The sequence below is a fragment of the Oryzias latipes genome, chromosome 24 (assembly GCF_053564925.1).
Source record: "Oryzias latipes strain Hd-rR chromosome 24, Olatipes_Hd-rR_3.1".
NCBI lineage: Eukaryota > Metazoa > Chordata > Actinopteri > Beloniformes > Adrianichthyidae > Oryzias > Oryzias latipes.
Genome location: NC_136260.1, coordinates 15,997,546 through 16,016,566, shown reverse-complemented (window position 1 = coordinate 16,016,566; position 19,021 = coordinate 15,997,546). Strand labels below are relative to the sequence as shown.

The following is a 19,021-nucleotide window of genomic DNA, read 5'->3' as shown; positions in this document are numbered from 1 at the left end:
AGACAGTCTGTAAAATTGCAGATCTTTTGATCAAGGTTTGAAATGTGATGACTGACTTCTCCCATTCTCATAGTATTCTCTCAAAGAAATACTCAAAGTAAAATATATGTAACAGGCTTCCAATCAATGTTCAAAAGTTTATAGTTTATGTTCAGGATTTTGTCTTAGAGCAAACAGATTAAAGGACAACAATTGGGGGGGATAATATCCTGGGTGGTCAGATTAACTGCTGTTTGTCAAAACATGCTGAAAGTAATCAAGATGAGAACCACAAATTGTTGGTTTGTAGAGCTCTCTAAGTGCAAGACAAATAGATTGTCTTCAGTGTGTGTGGAGGGAGGCATGCATTTTTCATTGTGGGAGCAACTCCCACTCAGACTTCATTAATATGCAAAGAAGACAAAGGAGGGTGGAGGCACGTGAATGGCTGAGGGTTTTCACAAATATAAATGATAAATATTCAACTTGTCTTTCATGTGAAGTAAACTAATGTGGTTGAGCTGAACTCAGAAAAGATAAAGGGGACTACACTGTTGCGTGTGCAGGCCAACGTGAAGAAGACGGATTACAGTGATCTTCACCCTTGCTGTGTTTGTCTTTTACTTGAAAGGAGGAAGAAACGGTCAGAGAATCTGGGTTTATCACTTTATAGTTGCACAACTGAACAGTGGTTAGTGCAAGTTCTTGTGTGCAGAATTGTAGTTTCCATTTTGTAGAGGCAGTATTAAAACTGGCTAGTTAATTTCCTCAGCGTCTATAAATTTTGACAGGTTTGACAATTCCTCTGACCACACAAATAATGTGACTTGCCAGAAAACAATTTGTTTGAATCTGTCGGATCAATTTAAATTAGTCAGCTACTGAATGTAGTTTGATCTAGTCAAGTAAGAAACTAAATGAAGGTGGGAACATTTTTTTGTTATTTCCCCCATCCATTTGAACCGAGTCTGCAGGAATTTTTTTTCACATAACAGGACTGGGAATCAGCTGCTGAGCCACAATGACAGAGTTACGTTTTCTGGGAGACGGTTGGCAGGCTGTGGAACTAATAATCTACAACGAGGTGAAGAAAGGTTTGCTCAGGCAGTGAGAAACAAGTTGAAAACAAAATGATATATTATTTGCTCCTTACAGTAAAGTAACACTGCAACTTACAAAAACAATTATAAGTTTACAACAAAAACCCGTACAATATAGTATTTTTGGACACTCAAGGGTCATTTTTATAAGTGGGTAAACTAAAAGGTAACTAAACATCAAGACTGTTTTAAAAAATTCAAATGCATTCTTTTATGATACAACTTTTATGAATTGATCAAAATAATGTAGCTTTAAACAAAGTATATTTAAAATTATTTAAAGTTTCTGAGTATGTGCTTTAATTAGAGTCACTTTCATATTTTTTCCTATTTGTTTACTTTGTTTTTGCATTTAAATGTTTGTGTACTACCAAAGTATTATCTTGTGTGCTGTATTGTACAGATTTATTTAATGCATTGAATAATTCGTGTTTTTTACCTCTGTTTTTGCAGAAAAATGGTCAGATCTCCAGCATGACCAGCATGAACGGACCCTCAGAGGACAACACTTTGGCGGAAGGTGGTTAGCCGTTTCTGTCTGTCTCGACAGTCCTGTTTATTTGCTGTGTTTGACTGTTTGCTGGCTGTTTTCGTGCTGAGCAGCAGGGCTGCTGGTGTGTGTTTGTGTCTGGGATTTTGTCCCAAACAGTGGCAGACATGTGGTCTGTTTGTTAGTTTGGCTCAGCTTTCAAATGTTTAAGGATGGATGTGAAAACTCTGCCTTCTTGATCCAGGATTAATCCCAAACTGATCCCTTTATCTTCAGATAGGGAACACCTGCATCGACTTTTCCTTAAACTGCTTGAACTCTTATTTAATGAAACACATTAAATAACCTTTTCAGGGGCTATAGGATAATGCTAAAACATGAAAATACATTAAAAGATTTCAAAACGAATTCTTTCCTTCAGGTGCTTTTAATCTAACTTTAAATTTAAAATGCAATTACCGGTAGATTAATTGGGCTTTTTTTTTTAAAAAATTCCAGATGTAGTGAAATAAATTTGTAACATCTTTTTTGCAGATTTAATCCTAAACAAGCCAAAGCATACTAAATCAAAGAAAAAAATTAAAGAATTCTCTTTTTGTTCTTGGAAGAAAGTTGTAGATAATCATCAACGAGTATTAAGCCGTGCAAAATTAGTTTCTGCTGGAATTAATTTGCAGCACATGTCCAGCTTTAACGCTCCATTTGTTTGTTTTGTTTTCTGTCCATGTCATGTCTCCCCCTGGTCTGGCATGGCTGCAAGGGTGTGTACACCCTCCCTAAATATTTAGTAGGCCTTGACCTGGGCTCCGCATAAAGCAGTCAGTCCACTTCTAATATGTTCTGGCCCAGGGGAAGGAGAAACCCTATACTACTTAAAACACAGAGATATCTCACATACCACTCTGTCAAATAACCTATTTAATACGTTATTTAATGGAGTGGTTCTGTCCTATCATAGCGTAATCCAATACCCTCTCTAGAGCAGAGAAACAAGGGAGTCAGCTGGAAGAATAGAGGAAAATAGTGATGTTGAAATAGTTGCTCCTGCAGACATGCTCAACTATTTTTTTTAAAATAACTTTTCTTTTTTTCTAGTTTCAACATTTAAAAAACCCTAAATAGAAACATAAATAGACATAAAGCATTGAAAAGCCCAAAGCTGCTTTATTACTACTTTAAGCTACTTTAATCATACCATCCTTATAGGCATCTGTGTGTTGGATATGGGCAACACACAGATCATGATTGTGTCAACATCTTGTGAATATGACAACAAAAAGGTTCTATCTGATCTGGTGCCAAAGTTGAGTATCTTTTGGACGTTACTGTGCCTGGCTGAAAATGGTAAATGAGCATTTGGAATGCGGCCGAGAATGGCGAGCAATCAACTTCTTGTCACGTATTCTGCACATTTTGGTACAGATAAGGCTGTAATAGCCTTAAGGATTTAAAAAGATCTGCATCAAACCCATATTTTGTTTTACAGTTCTTAGATGTAAAGCCGTTGTTAAGTTGGATCGTTCTGCTATCATGGGATAGAGAGCTTTGCTAGAATTTGCTGGTGGTCACTTGGTGCACGGCCTTTTCCTTTAGCTAGTTTTGTTTTAAACAAGCTTCAATCAGGAAGTCAATGGATTGCTGCTTAGTGCTTCAAAGCATTTGCGGCAGAAAGCATAGTTTACCCCACACAGATTGACTCTCCAGTAAAGGGCAATTTAATCCAAAGGAAAAAAAAACATGCTCAACAGTAAAAAACACACGTTTGGGCCTAAAATGGTAAATAGAGACAACAACGACACTGTATGCATTCATCCTGAAAACTTTACACTAGAATGGACAATACATTTTTTATAGAACTTCAAAAAATACAAAGAAACAAGAACATCCAACTCCTTTAAAGCAGGAATCAGGATGGCATTTTAAAAGGTATGAGCTGCCACAAGTTCATTCAGATGAATTTAGAAGTCAGCATTAATGCTTATGTTAAGCTTATCTGTGCATTAAGGCAATTGAGAGTAAAACAATTGATGTTTTAAGTACAAAAGACGTCTAACAGATAATTGCTTAATTGGAAGGAGATGAGCTAACTTCAGGGACTACTTAACAAATACATTCAAGGAATACATCTTACTTTTTTGTCCTTTTTCATGAAACACACTTCTTTAGATTTGATCATTTACATCACAACTGTAAAAGTGAAAACTATTTACCACTTTAGAAATCATTTAAAGAAGATACTAGGACTATGTCTGATGATGATTGCCTCTTTTTGCTTTAAAGGAACCAAAGATTAAAAGCAGCAAATCATCAGAAGTTGTGAAAGACCTTCAGGGTCACAGATCCAAAGAATGCAGGGGAGTAAAAGAAAAGGAGATAGAGAATAGGCAAGAGACAAGAAAGAGGAGTGAAAAATACAGCTTTCATATCCAATGCTGCTCTGCTGCCCATCATCCCTGATAAAGACAGTGATGCATTGTGGGAGACAGGAAGAAAGGGCTGTCTGGATGATAGCAACAGGGAAAACAAGAGCATACTGCTGCACATCAAAAGCCTGACAAAAATGCAAACATACAATGTCTTCATCAGGAATCTCTTAGTGTTTGAAGAGCAGTCCTAACATGAAACACCTCTGACTGAAAACAACCAACCAATCCACTGTAATATTGTTAAGAGTTTAAGCTAAATTTGCTACGTTTTAGATCCTGTGACAAAAAAAAGGGTCAGGAACTAAGAAGGAAGCAAACATTTATTTGTGCTGTTTTTTCTGGAATTCCTTCTTATTTTAAAATCAGGCACATTTAAGCTTTAGGTTTTAATCACTTTGGTACTTTTAAATATGCAAAAGGTTAATAAACCCAAATGCAACAATGCAAGAACCTCAGTCCTTAATAAACAAACCTTTTGACTTTTGGGAAAATGAAGCAATATTCAGCAGGTTTTGGTTGATTCTTAATACAACTCATCTAGCTTGTGCGTGTGTTCCTGTATTTGAAGGTTTTGTAGCTGCACTAGGGGTGGGTGTGCCTGCAGCTGCAGTGTAAGTCCAACACATGACTTCACAGATGATGTAATTCACTGGCCAGAATACAGATGGACTCCAAAGGATGAGATGACCCACTTTACATGGACTTTATTATAATATTTCAGCCTATTCACTAAGTTTAAAAGTATTTTTTTTGGTTTAAACACGTTTAGCTCCTTATTTTTAAGGTTTGTAACTTCAAAGAGGGTGTATTTAAAATCTAGTTATGTTAAATTGTTTTAAATGTACTTTTTAAATTGTTTATATCGATGTTTTGTTAATATCTTTGTGCTGTGCATTCATTTAGTGTATTTCTTAAGTTTGCAGGAACACACGCATTCCCATCCATCAGCGTTGTGTTGTTTTTGTGTGGCGCTGATTCCAAGATGTACTCACTCAGACTCCACTCTGGGGATGTACATAATTGCCAAAATGTTCATCATGCCTGTGGAAGGGACCTCTCCCTCCACTTAAGCTCTGTCTGATCTCAGCCAGTAAGGCTTGGAGCTCATAACACAGTCCAGCCGCTGGAGCGCTCCTCCTGGATTTCAGCCCACTTTGCTTTCACATTCCAGCTGCTCATTTCAGCTCGCAATTATGGCTCATAAGTTCCTGGTTTTGTCTGCTGTTGTTCTGTTTTCTCTCCAGAAGAAAAAATACTTTTGACTTTGATGTAGGTGTGCATCAAATCGTGAACTCGCTGCAAGATGTAAGAATGATTTTCCCCCCTCCCTAGAGGAAGGAAGAATCTCAGAGGAAATATTCCGGAAGGCAGAGGCTGGACTGGAGTGCTTGAAAGCAACTCAATACTTTAAGATGTAACGCTGTTAAATTCTCCTTATCCCTCAGCTGATTATATTTAGTCATTTGTTATTACGGTGGTCTTTTAAGGACATGATATGTGCAGAAAGATAAAGGTGCTGTGTGTCAGGAGGCTCTTCCTTTCCAACAACCTGCCTCATAAGTTGATTCAATTGTGATCAAATCCACTTTTTGACATAATTTTTAAGACTGAGCCTCAGTTTTCCACAGGAAAATTTCAACAGCATCACTCAAATGAGAATACGTTAATGCTCTTGATCCAGCAGTACAGAAATGGAGTCAAACTCCCCCCGACACGCTTAGTTCCTGTAGGACCTGCTCGTCTCCACAGACGCTCCTCTCATCTTTCCCAGCCGGCATCAGGAACCAAATCTACCTCCTCAACTCCTAACCTCCCCCAGGCGCTCAGAAGGACTGAGAGAATGGAGCAAGAATGTGGCCAACCACTCCTTTTTCTCCTTCATTAGCATTGGCGCTGTATCTTTCACAATCAATTTATGCTGCATCAGCATTTTTGCTTTGTAAATAATAAGAAATTCTGTTTCAAAGTGTCCAAATGAATTTATTAGGGAAAAATGTTTACAAATTTTTAAACTTTTTATATTTTCTCTTATTTATGCTTAAGAAAAATCTAGTTTTGATATATTAATCCATCTTGCTTCAACAAAAATCCTTATTCCTCTCCACTCTTTTGAAAGTAGTGACCTCTATAGACTTCCTTGGTTCCAGGAAAAGGTTTTTGCATCTCCTCTCCACCATTTCTACATTCTTGTCTTAACTGGGAGTCATGATGTATTGCAACAACTGGAATACCAAAGTGCTGCTTGAGAATGTAGAGGGAAGTTTGGAAGTGTAAAACAGATGGCAAATGCAGACTAAACATACTGTGGTGAAAGAAAAGCTCTTGCCCCAAATTGATAAGCATCCTTTTAGGGTGCATGAGACTGGATTTTTTTTTTTTTAAAAGAGGCGCAGACACACGGAACGGCATTTGCGTGCAATGGTTCACTGCGAAAATTAAACAATGTGCGATGTGTAGGAGCATAGGTCGGTTAGAAAATGCTTCCAGGAAGAATGCCGAGTGGAGCTCGGGGAAATGAGCTGAAGGAAGAGGAAGCAGTGATGTCAAGAATTGACAGCATTTCCTGTGCGACATTCCTATCCGTCTTTCCAGTGACAAACGACAGCAGGAAAAACCATGATGAGGGGGGGGGATTTAAAAGGGATAAAGTGGAGTTTTTTGTAACAAACTAAATAACATCAATAGAGATAAAAAATAAAAAATAAATAAAAGAAAGGATAAGTAGCTGAATCTTGGCAAGTTTCTTTCCCCTTTTCCTCCAGTATCATCTCAACCAGTTGTAGTAGGAGGAGGGGGGGCATCCTTGTTGCAGTTCAATGATGTCATTCACTTCTTTACAGGACAAAAAGAAGGGCCCCCACCCTATACCCCAACCCCCTCTTGTCCGCCTGGCCTCTGAAGACCCCACCTCAAACATTCCTCCACACTTTTTCAGATTCAATCCTTGATATGTGGGACTCGGCCCGTGAAGCCTGGCTCTGTTTTGCGATACTACACTGCGGTTTGGATACAAAACAGACTTGGGAGGGGTGGAAATGCTTTAATCAACTTTTCAGATTAAAACAGAACTAAAAAAAACATCTGTGCATACATGTATATGCATTTATTTGGCATTAGTCTCCATCTTTCTTTCTATTACAGCTCTTTCTTTACTTATAAATTAGACTTTTAGGGTTTTAAAATAGACAAAAAACTTTAAAGAATTTAGCGTGGGAGGAATGAAGCTCCCCATAAAAGCCCCCTCATAATATAGTGGACTATTTAGTTTGATGAGACAACCATCTCAAGGAAACCTCAAGAAGCTGAGGATTGAACCACCCACCCTGCAACTGGTGACATCCCAGAAAACTCTTTTATTTATTGATGCCTATGTTACTGAAGGCACACATTATTTCTACCACAGCTGCTTTCTATGGTATACAAGCACAAGTGGTTTTAACAGACACGAACAGAATGAATCTTTTGTTGTTCTATTTAAATGAAAATTTAAAAAAATGGATCTGATTTTAAATCTCAGTTTGCCAGGAATGTGAACTCTGCACATGAATCCCACTGAGGAAGTTTGACGGGAAAAGGAGTAAATTCTTTTCAGGCTGACTCACTGTCCACTCAGCATAATGCACAGTCATGGCTGCCATTATGAAGCATAGATAGTAAAATACCCATCGGATGAGTCACTTGGTGTTCATGAATGACCAAGACCCAGAGAATCCGCCTTTCGTACTGCAGCTATAGATGTTCTCCTGCCACTTTTTAAAGGCATATGTGAAGTGCAATTATAATCCTATGACCTGAACCTCATGACTATGCTACCAAAGGTAGAGAATGGATCAAAAATTCCACATCCACGGCACAATTTGAAGGCCTTACGTTTAATTTTATCAACAATAATTTTGTTATCCACTAGAATGTTTGACCTAATATAATCTGTTATTAGATTTGTAACTGCTTCCCTGGAATCAACACACACACATTGTTTTTCTCAAAGTTGGGCCTATTGAAGGTTTCATGATCACCAAAGAGAAAACACATTTAACCTTCTGCATGTGATCTGAAATCCCCCTCGTACTCAATCAACACATATCACTCGAGCTCTCACTGTCTATGAGGTAAATTATATGCAGAAGGAAAGGGGGGGGGGGTGTTACTTTAAGAGGATACTTGATTACGGTTGTTATCACCGGTTTTGGAGCTTTCTGTATGGAGCTCACACATTCCTGTGGGACAATGCAAAAGTGTGACAGATGTGATTATACTGGTATTTACCTGAGGAATTATCTGCATTCCTACTTCCCTCTTTTTGCCCTCCACAGAAAAAAAGAGAATTAAGCAGAGCAGTTGGGTTGGGTTTGTTTCGATTCCCATTTAAGTGTTTTTTTTGTGACTTTTTGTGGGTTCTTGGGCTAAACTTTGCTCTTTTCAAGGGCATCTTAAATAGCACCGTTGCTGCTTTTTTACTGGTTTTTACTGGATACTGGTCATCCGATTGGTGGTTGTCCATATAAAGCTGGGGTTTGCAAACTGCACAAAGAGGGCCAGATCTGATACAGTTAATGTGGAAAGGCCAACCACTCAGCCTGCATTTTATTTCAGCCCTTTTAGCAACATAAATGCAAATGAAGTGTTTATTGGACTTTTTTTGCAATCGGATACTTTTCATTTCTTCACAAAGACCAGAATTACACCCAAGTGCATTTTTACCAAAATTACTGGAAAATTACCCTTAACACTATTAAATGCTCATCACAAACAAACATAACAATACCACAAATAGTTGTCTCATTCAGAAACAAATAAATCTGTTCTTTTCATTTGGCCCTTCAGGCGCTGAAGTTCAAGTAGCCACTGTTTGAAAACGGTTTAAAGCGTATTTTAGCCAGTCCCATTAAAAAAATTGTAGTCTTAGAAAGAGCTGAGGGTCACATATGATAGATTTTATGACAGGAGCCTGTGGGCCAACTTAAATTTGTCCGTGGGCCACATTTGGCCAACGTGCCAGACTTTGGACATCCCGGAAATAAAGCCTTGTAGTTCTTTAAAAAAAATTTGAACTGTCAAGTCCTTCTTAGTTGCGGGATAATGCTTAGGAAAATCAAAAGTGATTTGGCTTGGTTGGATCTGTGACTGAAAAGTGACTCTGTTTGCGGAGTTTTGAGGATGATGCACTGTATTCACCCAGGGTGGATGAGGAGGTCTGAGGGAGTGTGAGCGGATAAGGGAGGAAGAGAGGCGGTAGGAGCTTGGAGGAGGGGAGGGGGCGTCATTCAGAACAGCTGAAGAAAGGCAGCGGAGGTGGGAGGTCCTTCAATGACATGTGTGTCAGTGTTGAAATGAGTGTGGAACTCACTTTCAGCTCATTCTGCAGGCTGACTTAGGAGCACTGGAGGCTGACTTGGGTCTTTAGGACAGGGGTCCAAGCGACTGAAAAGAGAAAGAAATCAGAAGAAGAAAGGGACACCTTTTGCATTTGTAGTTAGCTGCACATTTTGGCATCTTTTAAATACATTCTGGTGAAGGATCTGCCTCCCGATGCTTGGAACAATTACTTTAACAGGTAAGAACAGAAAGGAAATTGTAAAATATCATGAATATTGTTTCATGGTGCTTGTATCACTTTTCCCCCCTATAATTTTACGATTTCATATGATTTCAAAACATCCTTGATGGTCAAAAGCATTGTTGTTCTGAGGGTGTGGTTGAAAGGCTTTGTGGTTGGTGAATGAGCTGCACGGATGAGTGGTTTTCAGTCGGAGGCGGTTTTTGCTCTGAGTGCTGCAGATCTTCAGTGGGTGAAAAGTCAACCACGCTTTGAATGTCCATCAGAAGTCTTCGTCCCAAAAGTTGACTGATGATCCTACGGCGGATTTAACTTCCCTCTGAGGCAGCATCACATCATGTGAGGTGTTTTATCAAATTAGAGTGGGATCCTATTTCCCAGTGGGGGTTATTAAATCTAACCAGAGCAGGGAAAGAGGGAGGAGGGGGGTGTCATGTTAAATCAATTGCATTCCAACACTGATTCTTCTTCACAACTTCCAGCTAGGAGTGATGGTTTCAACCCCTTTCCTGCTGATTCAATAGTCGGATATTGTCTGAAATGAGGGAATAACGGTGAAGCTGTTGGTTTGCCCCCCCCCCCCCCCCCCCCCCCCCGAATCAGCAGAGACACTGACCACACCTCGAAGACAGAAAGGGGTCGCTGTGTCTTGTCTCCGCTGGGGGGAGGGTGATTGGGAGGGTGGGGGTGACCCTGCTCTGCTTTCTTTATTTTAACTGACCACTTTTGTCTAAGTCCAAACTGCAGACACTATGTCAAGGATTTGCATACATTTGTTCAAAGTTTGCTCAGAGAATAGCAGCTATTCAAACTTCCAACCGCCTCGTCCACCCCCACCAAACACCCCCCCTCCCTCCACAAAGTTGGAGCGACCACATCGGAAACACTATCTGGCTTCACTGGAGACAATCGGTTTTTGGCTTCCAAGTGTTGCCCATCTCCAGCAGAGAGGGGAATTTTAACTATGAGCATCTGAGATATGTGACACCCTGTGAAGTGGCTAACCCCACCCATGCTCCTGCATCTTTTCCCTGTCACCCCCATGCAACCAGCTCTCCCCAAGTACCCCAGCTTTTGCACAAAAAAACAACTTGAAAGATGTTAACAGCTGTGCGGCTCAAAGAAGAAGCAGGGAGCCAAAGATCAAAAAGCTGAGAGAAAGATGCCGGTAGTCTGTTAAATCAACAGGGCTCCTCTTTCATTATGAGTGCGATGTGCAACTCCCACACACGTCTTTAGATGCTGAGTTGTCCTGCTTCTGTGAAGTTTCTGGTCAGCTCGCGGCATTAAAACTGTTTGAACACCCAAAAGGGAGCATGAGCCCCCCTACCCAGCATAAGGCAATTGAGTCAATTAGAACCACCCCAGTGCTTTTAGTGCTTTGAGAAAGTTACTAAACTTCTGCATCATAAATTAGAAGTTCTTTATTTTCAAAGAGCAGAAAGGGCCCAGTCTATTGTGCTTGTATGTTTGTGTATGCTTTAGCAAGGGAGGGGGGCTGACTATCCATCCTGCTGTGGTGGAATGTGGGTCAAGGGGACTGAGACTTTATTTTAAGGAGGGGTCGTGAGGAGTCCTGTATTGTTTGGTTTGAATGCATCATGGCCGGAGACAAGATGGGGCGTGAATGAAAAAACAAATAAACATTCCTCGGACCTCCTGGAATTCAAACTCGGTTTATATTTAGGGCATCCCAAAATAATTTTCTTTAAAAATGGGGTGTGAGACATTGCTCGGATTCCTCCCTGGAAGCGGGCGTGCCTTCATTCAGATCTTTTCCTTTGTTCAAATCCAAAGGTTTTAGTTAATTTCATCTATCTGTCAATTTAGCAAGCTGTTTTATATTTTAATTTTCTTGGAATCACTCTGAAAAGCTTTACGTCTATAATTTAGGAAATTATTTAGGCAGATGTGGGAACCCAGCTGTACATTTTTGTGTAAGCCAACAGCTTTCATAAATTAAAGAGATTTACTCGCATAATTAACCATCATCCCAATATGCTTTATTGTCTTTATGCTGCCCTGCTGTTTAATGGCAGTTTCAGAGTGGTTCCCACAGTTTGCACGCCTTAAAACAGCAGATATGTTTCTTTATGTGTAATCCTGTAAGCTGATACCTAGACATAAAACATTTAGGGAATTTTCTGGAGAGCCCATGGCTATCAGATGTGAGGTTTTCCCAGACTGCAGTGCATCTGGCAGGCCATAATTCCCCCCACGCCTCCTTCTGTCAAAACACAGACAGACATGGCAGAGAGACGTCTTGTATGTGTGGTTTGTGTCTGTTATCTCAACTTTAACTGCAATACTTGTCAGGCAAATGTTTAACTTCCAAGGAGTGACTGCTCGGTAATTGTTTAAATCTGGGTTTTAAAAGCAGCTCATGTGCAGATCAGACCAAATAAATGAAGTGAACTCTGCCTCATTTGATGGAAGTTTATCACTATTTTTTTACAGCAACTTAGTCCAAACAGATTTTTTATTGTAATTAAATTTCTAAATCCACAAAGTTGGAGTCTCAGTCAGAAACTTCTGTTTCACATTACTTAACTTTTGACTCCCTAGTTTCGCTAAAGGTTTAAGAATTAACCACAGAGCAGAATTTATGGTAGATGCAAGTGATTTGATTTCCTAATCCTTTCTTTAATTTGTTCAAATGAATGTTGTAAATCGTAACTTTGTATGAAGGTCATGTGAACATCATAAGTGATGCTTCTGCAGGATTACAGGACTGCATGAACAAGTAATCAACTGATTTGATAAAATTGAATCAGCATTTCACAGAAACATCTTTCTTTCCTTCTTTTTCAGTGGGCCAGCCAGATGGTGGGACTGTGGCTCCAAAAGAAGAGGTCCCAGAGAATATGGACACTCTCCCAGATGAAGTGACTCCCCAGCTGAATGGGGAGAAACTGGATAAAGAGTCTCCAGAGGCAAACAATATTTCATCCATAGAAGTCAAGTCAACAGAGGAAAAAGGAGAGGATGCAGGTGAAGTTGGCTTCAAGAAAATCTTTACCATTGTGGGCTTGAAATTCACAGTTAAGAAGGATAAAAGTGAGGAAACAGACCCTGTGAAGCTGCTGACGGTTAAAGACAAAGAAGGAGAGGAGGTCAGTGAAACTGAAGAACTAGCAAAGGAGAAGGAGACTGAAACTGAAGAGGAGGACAGCAAAACAGAGACAATGGAAACAGAAAGGGAGGCGTCAACATCTAAGGATCCAGAAAAGGCAGAAACCACTGATGGTGCTTCTGCTGAAGCGTCCATTGAAGGAGCCAAGGCAGAAGAAGCTGAAAAGGAAAGTGAAACCCCTCCTACACCAAAGGAGACCATATCGCCCTTCAGGAAGCTTTTCTTTATTGGGCTCTTCTCTAACCTGAGAAAGAAAAGCAGCATCAAGAGGATGAAAGAGGAGGAGGAGGCAGCAGCAAAGGGAAACGAGACAGCTGATGTAAAGGAGGAAAATGATGTAAAAGAAGAGAAAACTAAGGAGAACACTGACTCAGAACAAGAAGTCAAGAATGAGGCATCGGCTACTCCTGTCGAGGAACAACCTGAGTCTAAAGAAGAGGGGACAACCCCTCCAAAAGAAGAAAAATCCGACACAGCCACAGAAGCTCCGGCTGAAGCCTCGTCTCCTACAGAAACTACAGATGAAAGCAAACAAGAAGACCAAAAGGCAGAAGCTGCGGCTAAAGATGATGCCGCACCAGAGGTGACCTCTGACACGGAGCTGCAGTCCTCACAGGAGAAGACAAAACATCATGGAAGTCCTTTGAAGAAACTCTTCACTGGAAGTGGCTTAAAGAAACTCTCAACAAAGAGACAGAAGAACAAAAAAGATACTGATTCTGGGGAGAAGGCCAATGAGCAACTTCAATCGTCCACAGAGTCAGAAGAAAGTCCAAAAGCTGAAAGCGGGCCCTCCTCTCCCGAGAGCCCAGCACCTGGAGAGCCTGTGAACGTCACGGAGGGTAATCAGAATGAGTCCAGCCAGGAAACTGAAGGTGAAGTTGCGTCTGATGGTGAGAAGAAAAAGGATAGTGTCATCGCCTCCTTTAGGAAGCTGGTGACACCTAAGAAGCACGCTAAAAGGTTATCTGACAGCGAAGACGAAGCCACAGGGGACAAACTAGCAAAGTCAGCCACGCTGTCTTCCTCTGAGAGTGCTCCATTAGCCGAAAAGGGTGATGAAGAGGAGACAAAGGAGGAAAAGGCCCCAGAAGAAGAGCCAAAGACTGACAACTCAGAAAAGCTAACCACCAGCACAGAGGAGACCAAAAAGAAAATGGACACATCTGTTTCCTGGGAGGCTCTGATGTGTATGGGTGGACCCAAAAAGAGGACAAGGAAGACTTCTGATTCCGACGATGACGAGACCAAAGCTGAAGAGGAAGCTCCAGCAGCAGCAGCAGAAGAAGGGGAACAAGAGGAGAAATCTGAGCCTGCCGCCGTCGCTCCCCAGGAAACTGAGACTGAAGCAGCTGCTGCTCCGGCACCCGAGCCAGTAAGCGCCCCGCCAGTCAGAGAATCCCCCTGGGCCACGCTGAAACGTTTAGTTGCATCAAAAAATAAGCCCAAAGTCGAAGTGAAGCCCGAGAGCTCCGCTGAAGTCCAACCAGAAACTGAAACACCAAAAGACGAGTCTACTTTCTCTCTGAAGAAGTTATTCCCTGGACGCAAGAAGAAGGTGGCTGAAAAGCAACCGTCGCCGGAGCAAGAGGAAGACTCTGAAACCCCAGCTGTGGTTCCTCTGTCAGAGTATGAAGATCAATCTCAAGCAGAGCAGGTAACGCCAGAGGAGAAAGCTGAAGTCCAGAACAAAGCCTTGGCTGAAGACAGAACCCCATCATGGATTCCAGCCTCCGTTGAAGATACTGATGATAGACGTGACCAGCTCAGTGACATCACAGAAGAGGCAGAGAACGCCGCCACGCCAAAGTCTGTGGACACAGACAACACTGAGGATGATACTGAAGACATAGTACCACCACCAAATCGAGGGAGCATGGGACGCAGGCTGTCCACTGCTGAGGTGAAGCCGATCACTCCAGCTCCCGATGCCTCAACATCTCCTGTTCCCAAGAGCCCTGAGAGGGAGAGTGCAGTAGAAATGTTAGGTGGAATCAAGCCCCAGATCACTGAAGTGCCATTTCAGACCTGTGTGACTGTTGAAGATCCACCAGTAAATGTAGCTGCTGTCGCAACCGAACAGGAACCGCAAACAGAGACTGTAGAGTCGACGACAAAAACATTTCTGGAGCCACACAAATGTAATGATGCTACAGCCATCTGCATTGGCCTGGAGGCAAAGGAGTCTGCAGATCCTCCAGTGGAGCAGCCCATTGAGCCTACTGTAGAGTCTGCACCTGCACTCAAAAGTGCTCAGACCACCGAGTTGGCTGTGGAAGAGAAGTCAGACGCTGTGGAGGAGGCAACTGTCTCAGAAGACGCTGAGTTCAACGCTCACGTGGACCAAGTGCAAATCCTTGAGCTTGAGCGTGTTGCAGAAGACTTAGCCATCGAGGGCGCTGAGATTGAAGTCGCCAGAGAGAGCTTCGAATCAGAAATTGAGAAGATTGGAGTTGTCAGCATAGAGAATTCTGAGGTCATTCAGCCAGTCACACTGAAGGAAAACTCTCCTAAAGTGGCAGTAGTCGATTCCATTTTGCCCACCCTTGAAACACCTCCCTGCTCCCAAAGCGTGGAAGTCACTGAGGTAACCGTGGAAACCAAGGAAAAGCAAGTGAGCACAGAAAAGCTTGCTGCTACTGGAGAAAACACCCCAGTGAGCGCAATGCTCCAGGTTGTGGCTGACCAGGCATCATCCAACAGACGTGACAAGACATCCAACAACAGAGAGGGGAGTGAAACAGCCGTTCCTGCAGTTGTGCCGAGCGAGGAATCCGCTGTTATGATGGATACGGTTGTTCTGGTTGCTCCTGATGAAAAAGCAACATCAGCGGTGGTGGTTGAGGGTAATGCTTCCATGTCAGATACTTTAGAATCAGCAAAAAAGATGGCAGGGAAAGTCAAAGAAGAGGTCCATCAGGACAAAGAAATAAAGAATCGAAGTGCAGAGATTGCTCAAACTGTCATTCAAGATGCTGTGGACAAAGTGTCAGAAGATGGGTCTCAAGGGAATAATGCAGAGAAACCAGGAAGCCTCATTCCAACACCAGTAAAGGCAATAGCCACAACGGAGAAAGAGGTTGAAGTTGCAACTGAGCCGGTGGTCATCACAGACACGCCTTCTCCTGTTTTGTGTAAAAAAACAGTTAAGAAAGCACCCGTGCAGCTCTGTGTCGCCACAGAGGTTACTGAAAGTATCCCAATTGAGGTGATTGAGGCCCTTGAGGGTGAAGCAGAAGTAGGGAAGGAGAAGAAACTAGAAAAACATTTGAAGACAGCCGAAATCAAAGTAAGTGAAGAAACTGTCATTGAGGAAGAAGTTGGAGAGATCCAGGCGGAGACTGGTGGGAAGAGAGAGCCGTCTAAGAAGACTGAAAGCAAAGAAGCCACTGATGATGTGAAAACACAGTCTGAGGAAAAAAAGGTGACTGAGATCCACATGCCCATCCAGGTGATCCTGCAGGAAGCAGAGGAGGTTGAGGAACCTCCAGTGGAAGTGGAAATCGCCTCTGAGCTGAACGGTGAGAGTCCCGGCTGCAGCCCGGCTGCAAAGAACCCTCCAAGAATAAAAAAGCTGTCATCGCTGTCAGAGGAACCTCAAGTACCCGGCTCAGAAGAAGCTGCTGTTTGCAGCCAGGACACAGACACGACAGAAAGCAAGCCCTCAGTCAAGTGTGCAGAAGTCATGGCGCAAGTGATCGAGGTGATCGAGGAAGCGGTGAAGGAGATCGAGCCTCTGTCCACAGAGCTAACAGCAGCATCATGAGCAGGTGAGATCAACACAGCATGCTCCAAACCCTTTCAGCAATTTTCTAAACTACCTCCACACAACCTTTTTTTTACATCAGTGGGCCCAACATTTATTAGGGAGTAGGGGAGGGGATTTGCACACAGCCCAGATGAAAAAGCTTTTGTTCAGGCCTCGAGTAACCAGGTTACCTTTGATATCAAAGTCGGAATGCCGCCATTGACCCTGTCTTTGTAGGCCAGGGTCTTAAAGGAGAAGTGATGTGCGAGGGGCAGATGAACTTGTGCTGAAAGGCTGATTATGATTCCTCTGCTCTCCTCCTGTTTTTCCTCCATCAGGGGCTCAGCATGGAGTCAGGAAAGCATGTCGGAATATGCATTTGTAAGATTAAATTACAGAGAGCTTCAAAGAAGAGAAGTTGTTTTTCTCCAGCGTTGAGTGAGCCAAAATGTGTGAGACAGTGAAAGTTTTCATGTGTTTTGAGACAATGCCTGATAGCATCAAATAAAAGTACGAGATGCTAACTTCATATGAAAGTTAATCTTTTTTTACTTTGAGTACAAAAATAAAAAACTTTTTTGATTGCAGAGAATAAAATCATCAACTCTAGAAAAAATAACCTCAATATTTGCTTTTGTTTCCCGTCACTGAAGTTGAAGCTACAAGAGCGATGCCTGGGAGAACCACAGCCAAGACCAGGACGTGACCTATGTGGAGGAGAGAGTGAGAGGGACCCAGAGAGACATAGCAAGCAACATCCACGCCGCTCTCTCCCACCTGTCCTCCTTACAGCTGGAAGAGCCACCGTTGTGACCTCACTCACATGCATGCCCTGCACCTCAGGAGCATCCTGCCTCGCTTCTGATCACTTTCGGTGTCTCTGTGACTCTGCGTTGCCCTTGTTGCGTTAAAAATATTCTGCTCCCTGTTTTAGGGTGGCCTATGTGTGCAAGATAGTGTGGATTTTTACATAGATAGTGAGAGGAATGAGGTGCAAGGGGGGTGAAAAAAACAGAGGATTTTTGTCTTCTACTTTGTATTTATATTTTGAGTATCCATCAACTTGTGTGTTTTTCCTTTTATTCCACTGGCAATTGTCCTAGTTTTCAAAATATCCACACTTTGCTATAATCCATCTGGTATGTTTTCCCTTTTAGTCTATTAGCATTTAATTGTCATGCGCAGGAACCTCTTAAAGGTTTCTTGTAGAATGCAGCAGGACCATTATTTAAGGGTTTGTAGCAAATAAGCCATGGTACAAGTGTGACTCTACAGGCAAAGAATAAAAAAAACAGAGTGATAACAACCCAAAATCCACCATTTTTTTTACATATTACTTTTTCTCAGTGTGTAAGTCACCCTAAACATGTAGATAAACAATCACTGCCTGAATTACTGTGAAAAGACATTATTACATTGTTTTATGTTTCAATAAAATATTATACTCATAAGTTGTGGCAGAGGATTGTGGGAAATGTAATGTGAGAGGAAATTAAAATTATTAGAGATGAGATGACACAAAATATATGGCTGTCATTCATATTTGCTGGTAAAAAGAAAGAGTTTAACACCCTCTGCTGTAGGTGGAAAGGAGTGCACCCATTAAGCCTCACTGGTGAATTTGGTGTAAAAAGAATTGTTCAGTCATAAGTTAAAGCTGTAACTTTTGTGTTTCTCAACCAAGGGTTTCACAGCTCAGGTTTTTTTCCAGCTGGCACCAGAGAGGACGGAGACCAAGGGGCAGAGGATTTAGACAGGCAGAAACCGCATGGTACCAGAAATAAATACAAAAGCTCATTTTGCTCTTGATTCAAAAGCCTAATCGAGTTAAAATTAATCAGGGAGCCATGGTCTTTCCATCGATCACAGGACAAGACATCAGTTGCATCCAATTAGTTTCCTAAAGCTTCCACACAGCTCCTTCAATTCAGGGATCAAATCCTAGTTGTAAGGTCAAGGCTTATTTTGCCAATTTATTTACAAAGTGAGGGATGTTTTAGGAACAGTTCTGCAAGCACCGAAGCAGACATGTGACTTTGTTTGAGCTGGTATTTGTGTTTTTTCCAATTCAGTTGGAAAAATTGCACATTTTTTTAATCATGCGAGGATCATGAGCGTCAACCCAGGGTGCTTCCATACCCTCCGAAATTCAATTAATGCAACAAAACCCCTCAGCAAGTTTGCACCCTGTCACATTTTTTTCACATCCAACTCACTTTGAGTGTAATAAATAACCATAATATGCCCCCCCCCCCCCCCCCCCCCACATGTCTGTACACCATCTTGGAGCACACGTCCACCACTGTTTCTCCATGCTTTTGTAACACACATAACTGTGAACCTGATAACATGTGTACAGATTGTATACCTACTGTATGTAGTTAAATCCTATTGTTTTAACATTAACAATTAACCTGCAGCTATTTAGCATAACATTCATGTAGCATGGTCTTATGTCTTTTATATCTTCTGAGCTGTTAAATAGTAGGAATTCAGAAAAGTCTATGTTTCATTCAATAAAGAGAAAAACTTGCGCAAGACTGCTTATTTTTTGAAGGTTAAAGGAAGAAAAAAACTACAGTGAACCA

At 41.7% G+C, this 19,021-nt stretch overlaps 1 protein-coding gene across 2 annotated transcripts in view; it reads left to right on the top strand.

Annotated features, from left to right (window-relative positions):
* akap12b (A kinase (PRKA) anchor protein 12b) overlaps window positions 1-18,971 on the top strand; it is a 33,332-nt gene extending 14,361 nt beyond the window's left edge. Inside the window, exons 2-4 of one of the 2 annotated variants that reach the window (XM_004083602.5) lie at window positions 1,533-1,599; window positions 12,364-16,455; window positions 17,087-18,971. In XM_004083602.5, the coding sequence (XP_004083650.1) occupies window positions 1,533-1,599; window positions 12,364-16,451 (4,155 nt within the window). In that variant the 3' untranslated portion in view covers window positions 16,452-16,455; window positions 17,087-18,971. Of the gene's footprint in view, window positions 1-1,532; window positions 1,600-9,262; window positions 9,550-12,363; window positions 16,456-17,086 lie in introns of those variants that run through there. The other variant, XM_011491642.4, reaches the window with a different exon arrangement.
* Window positions 18,972-19,021: the final 50 nt, after the last annotated feature.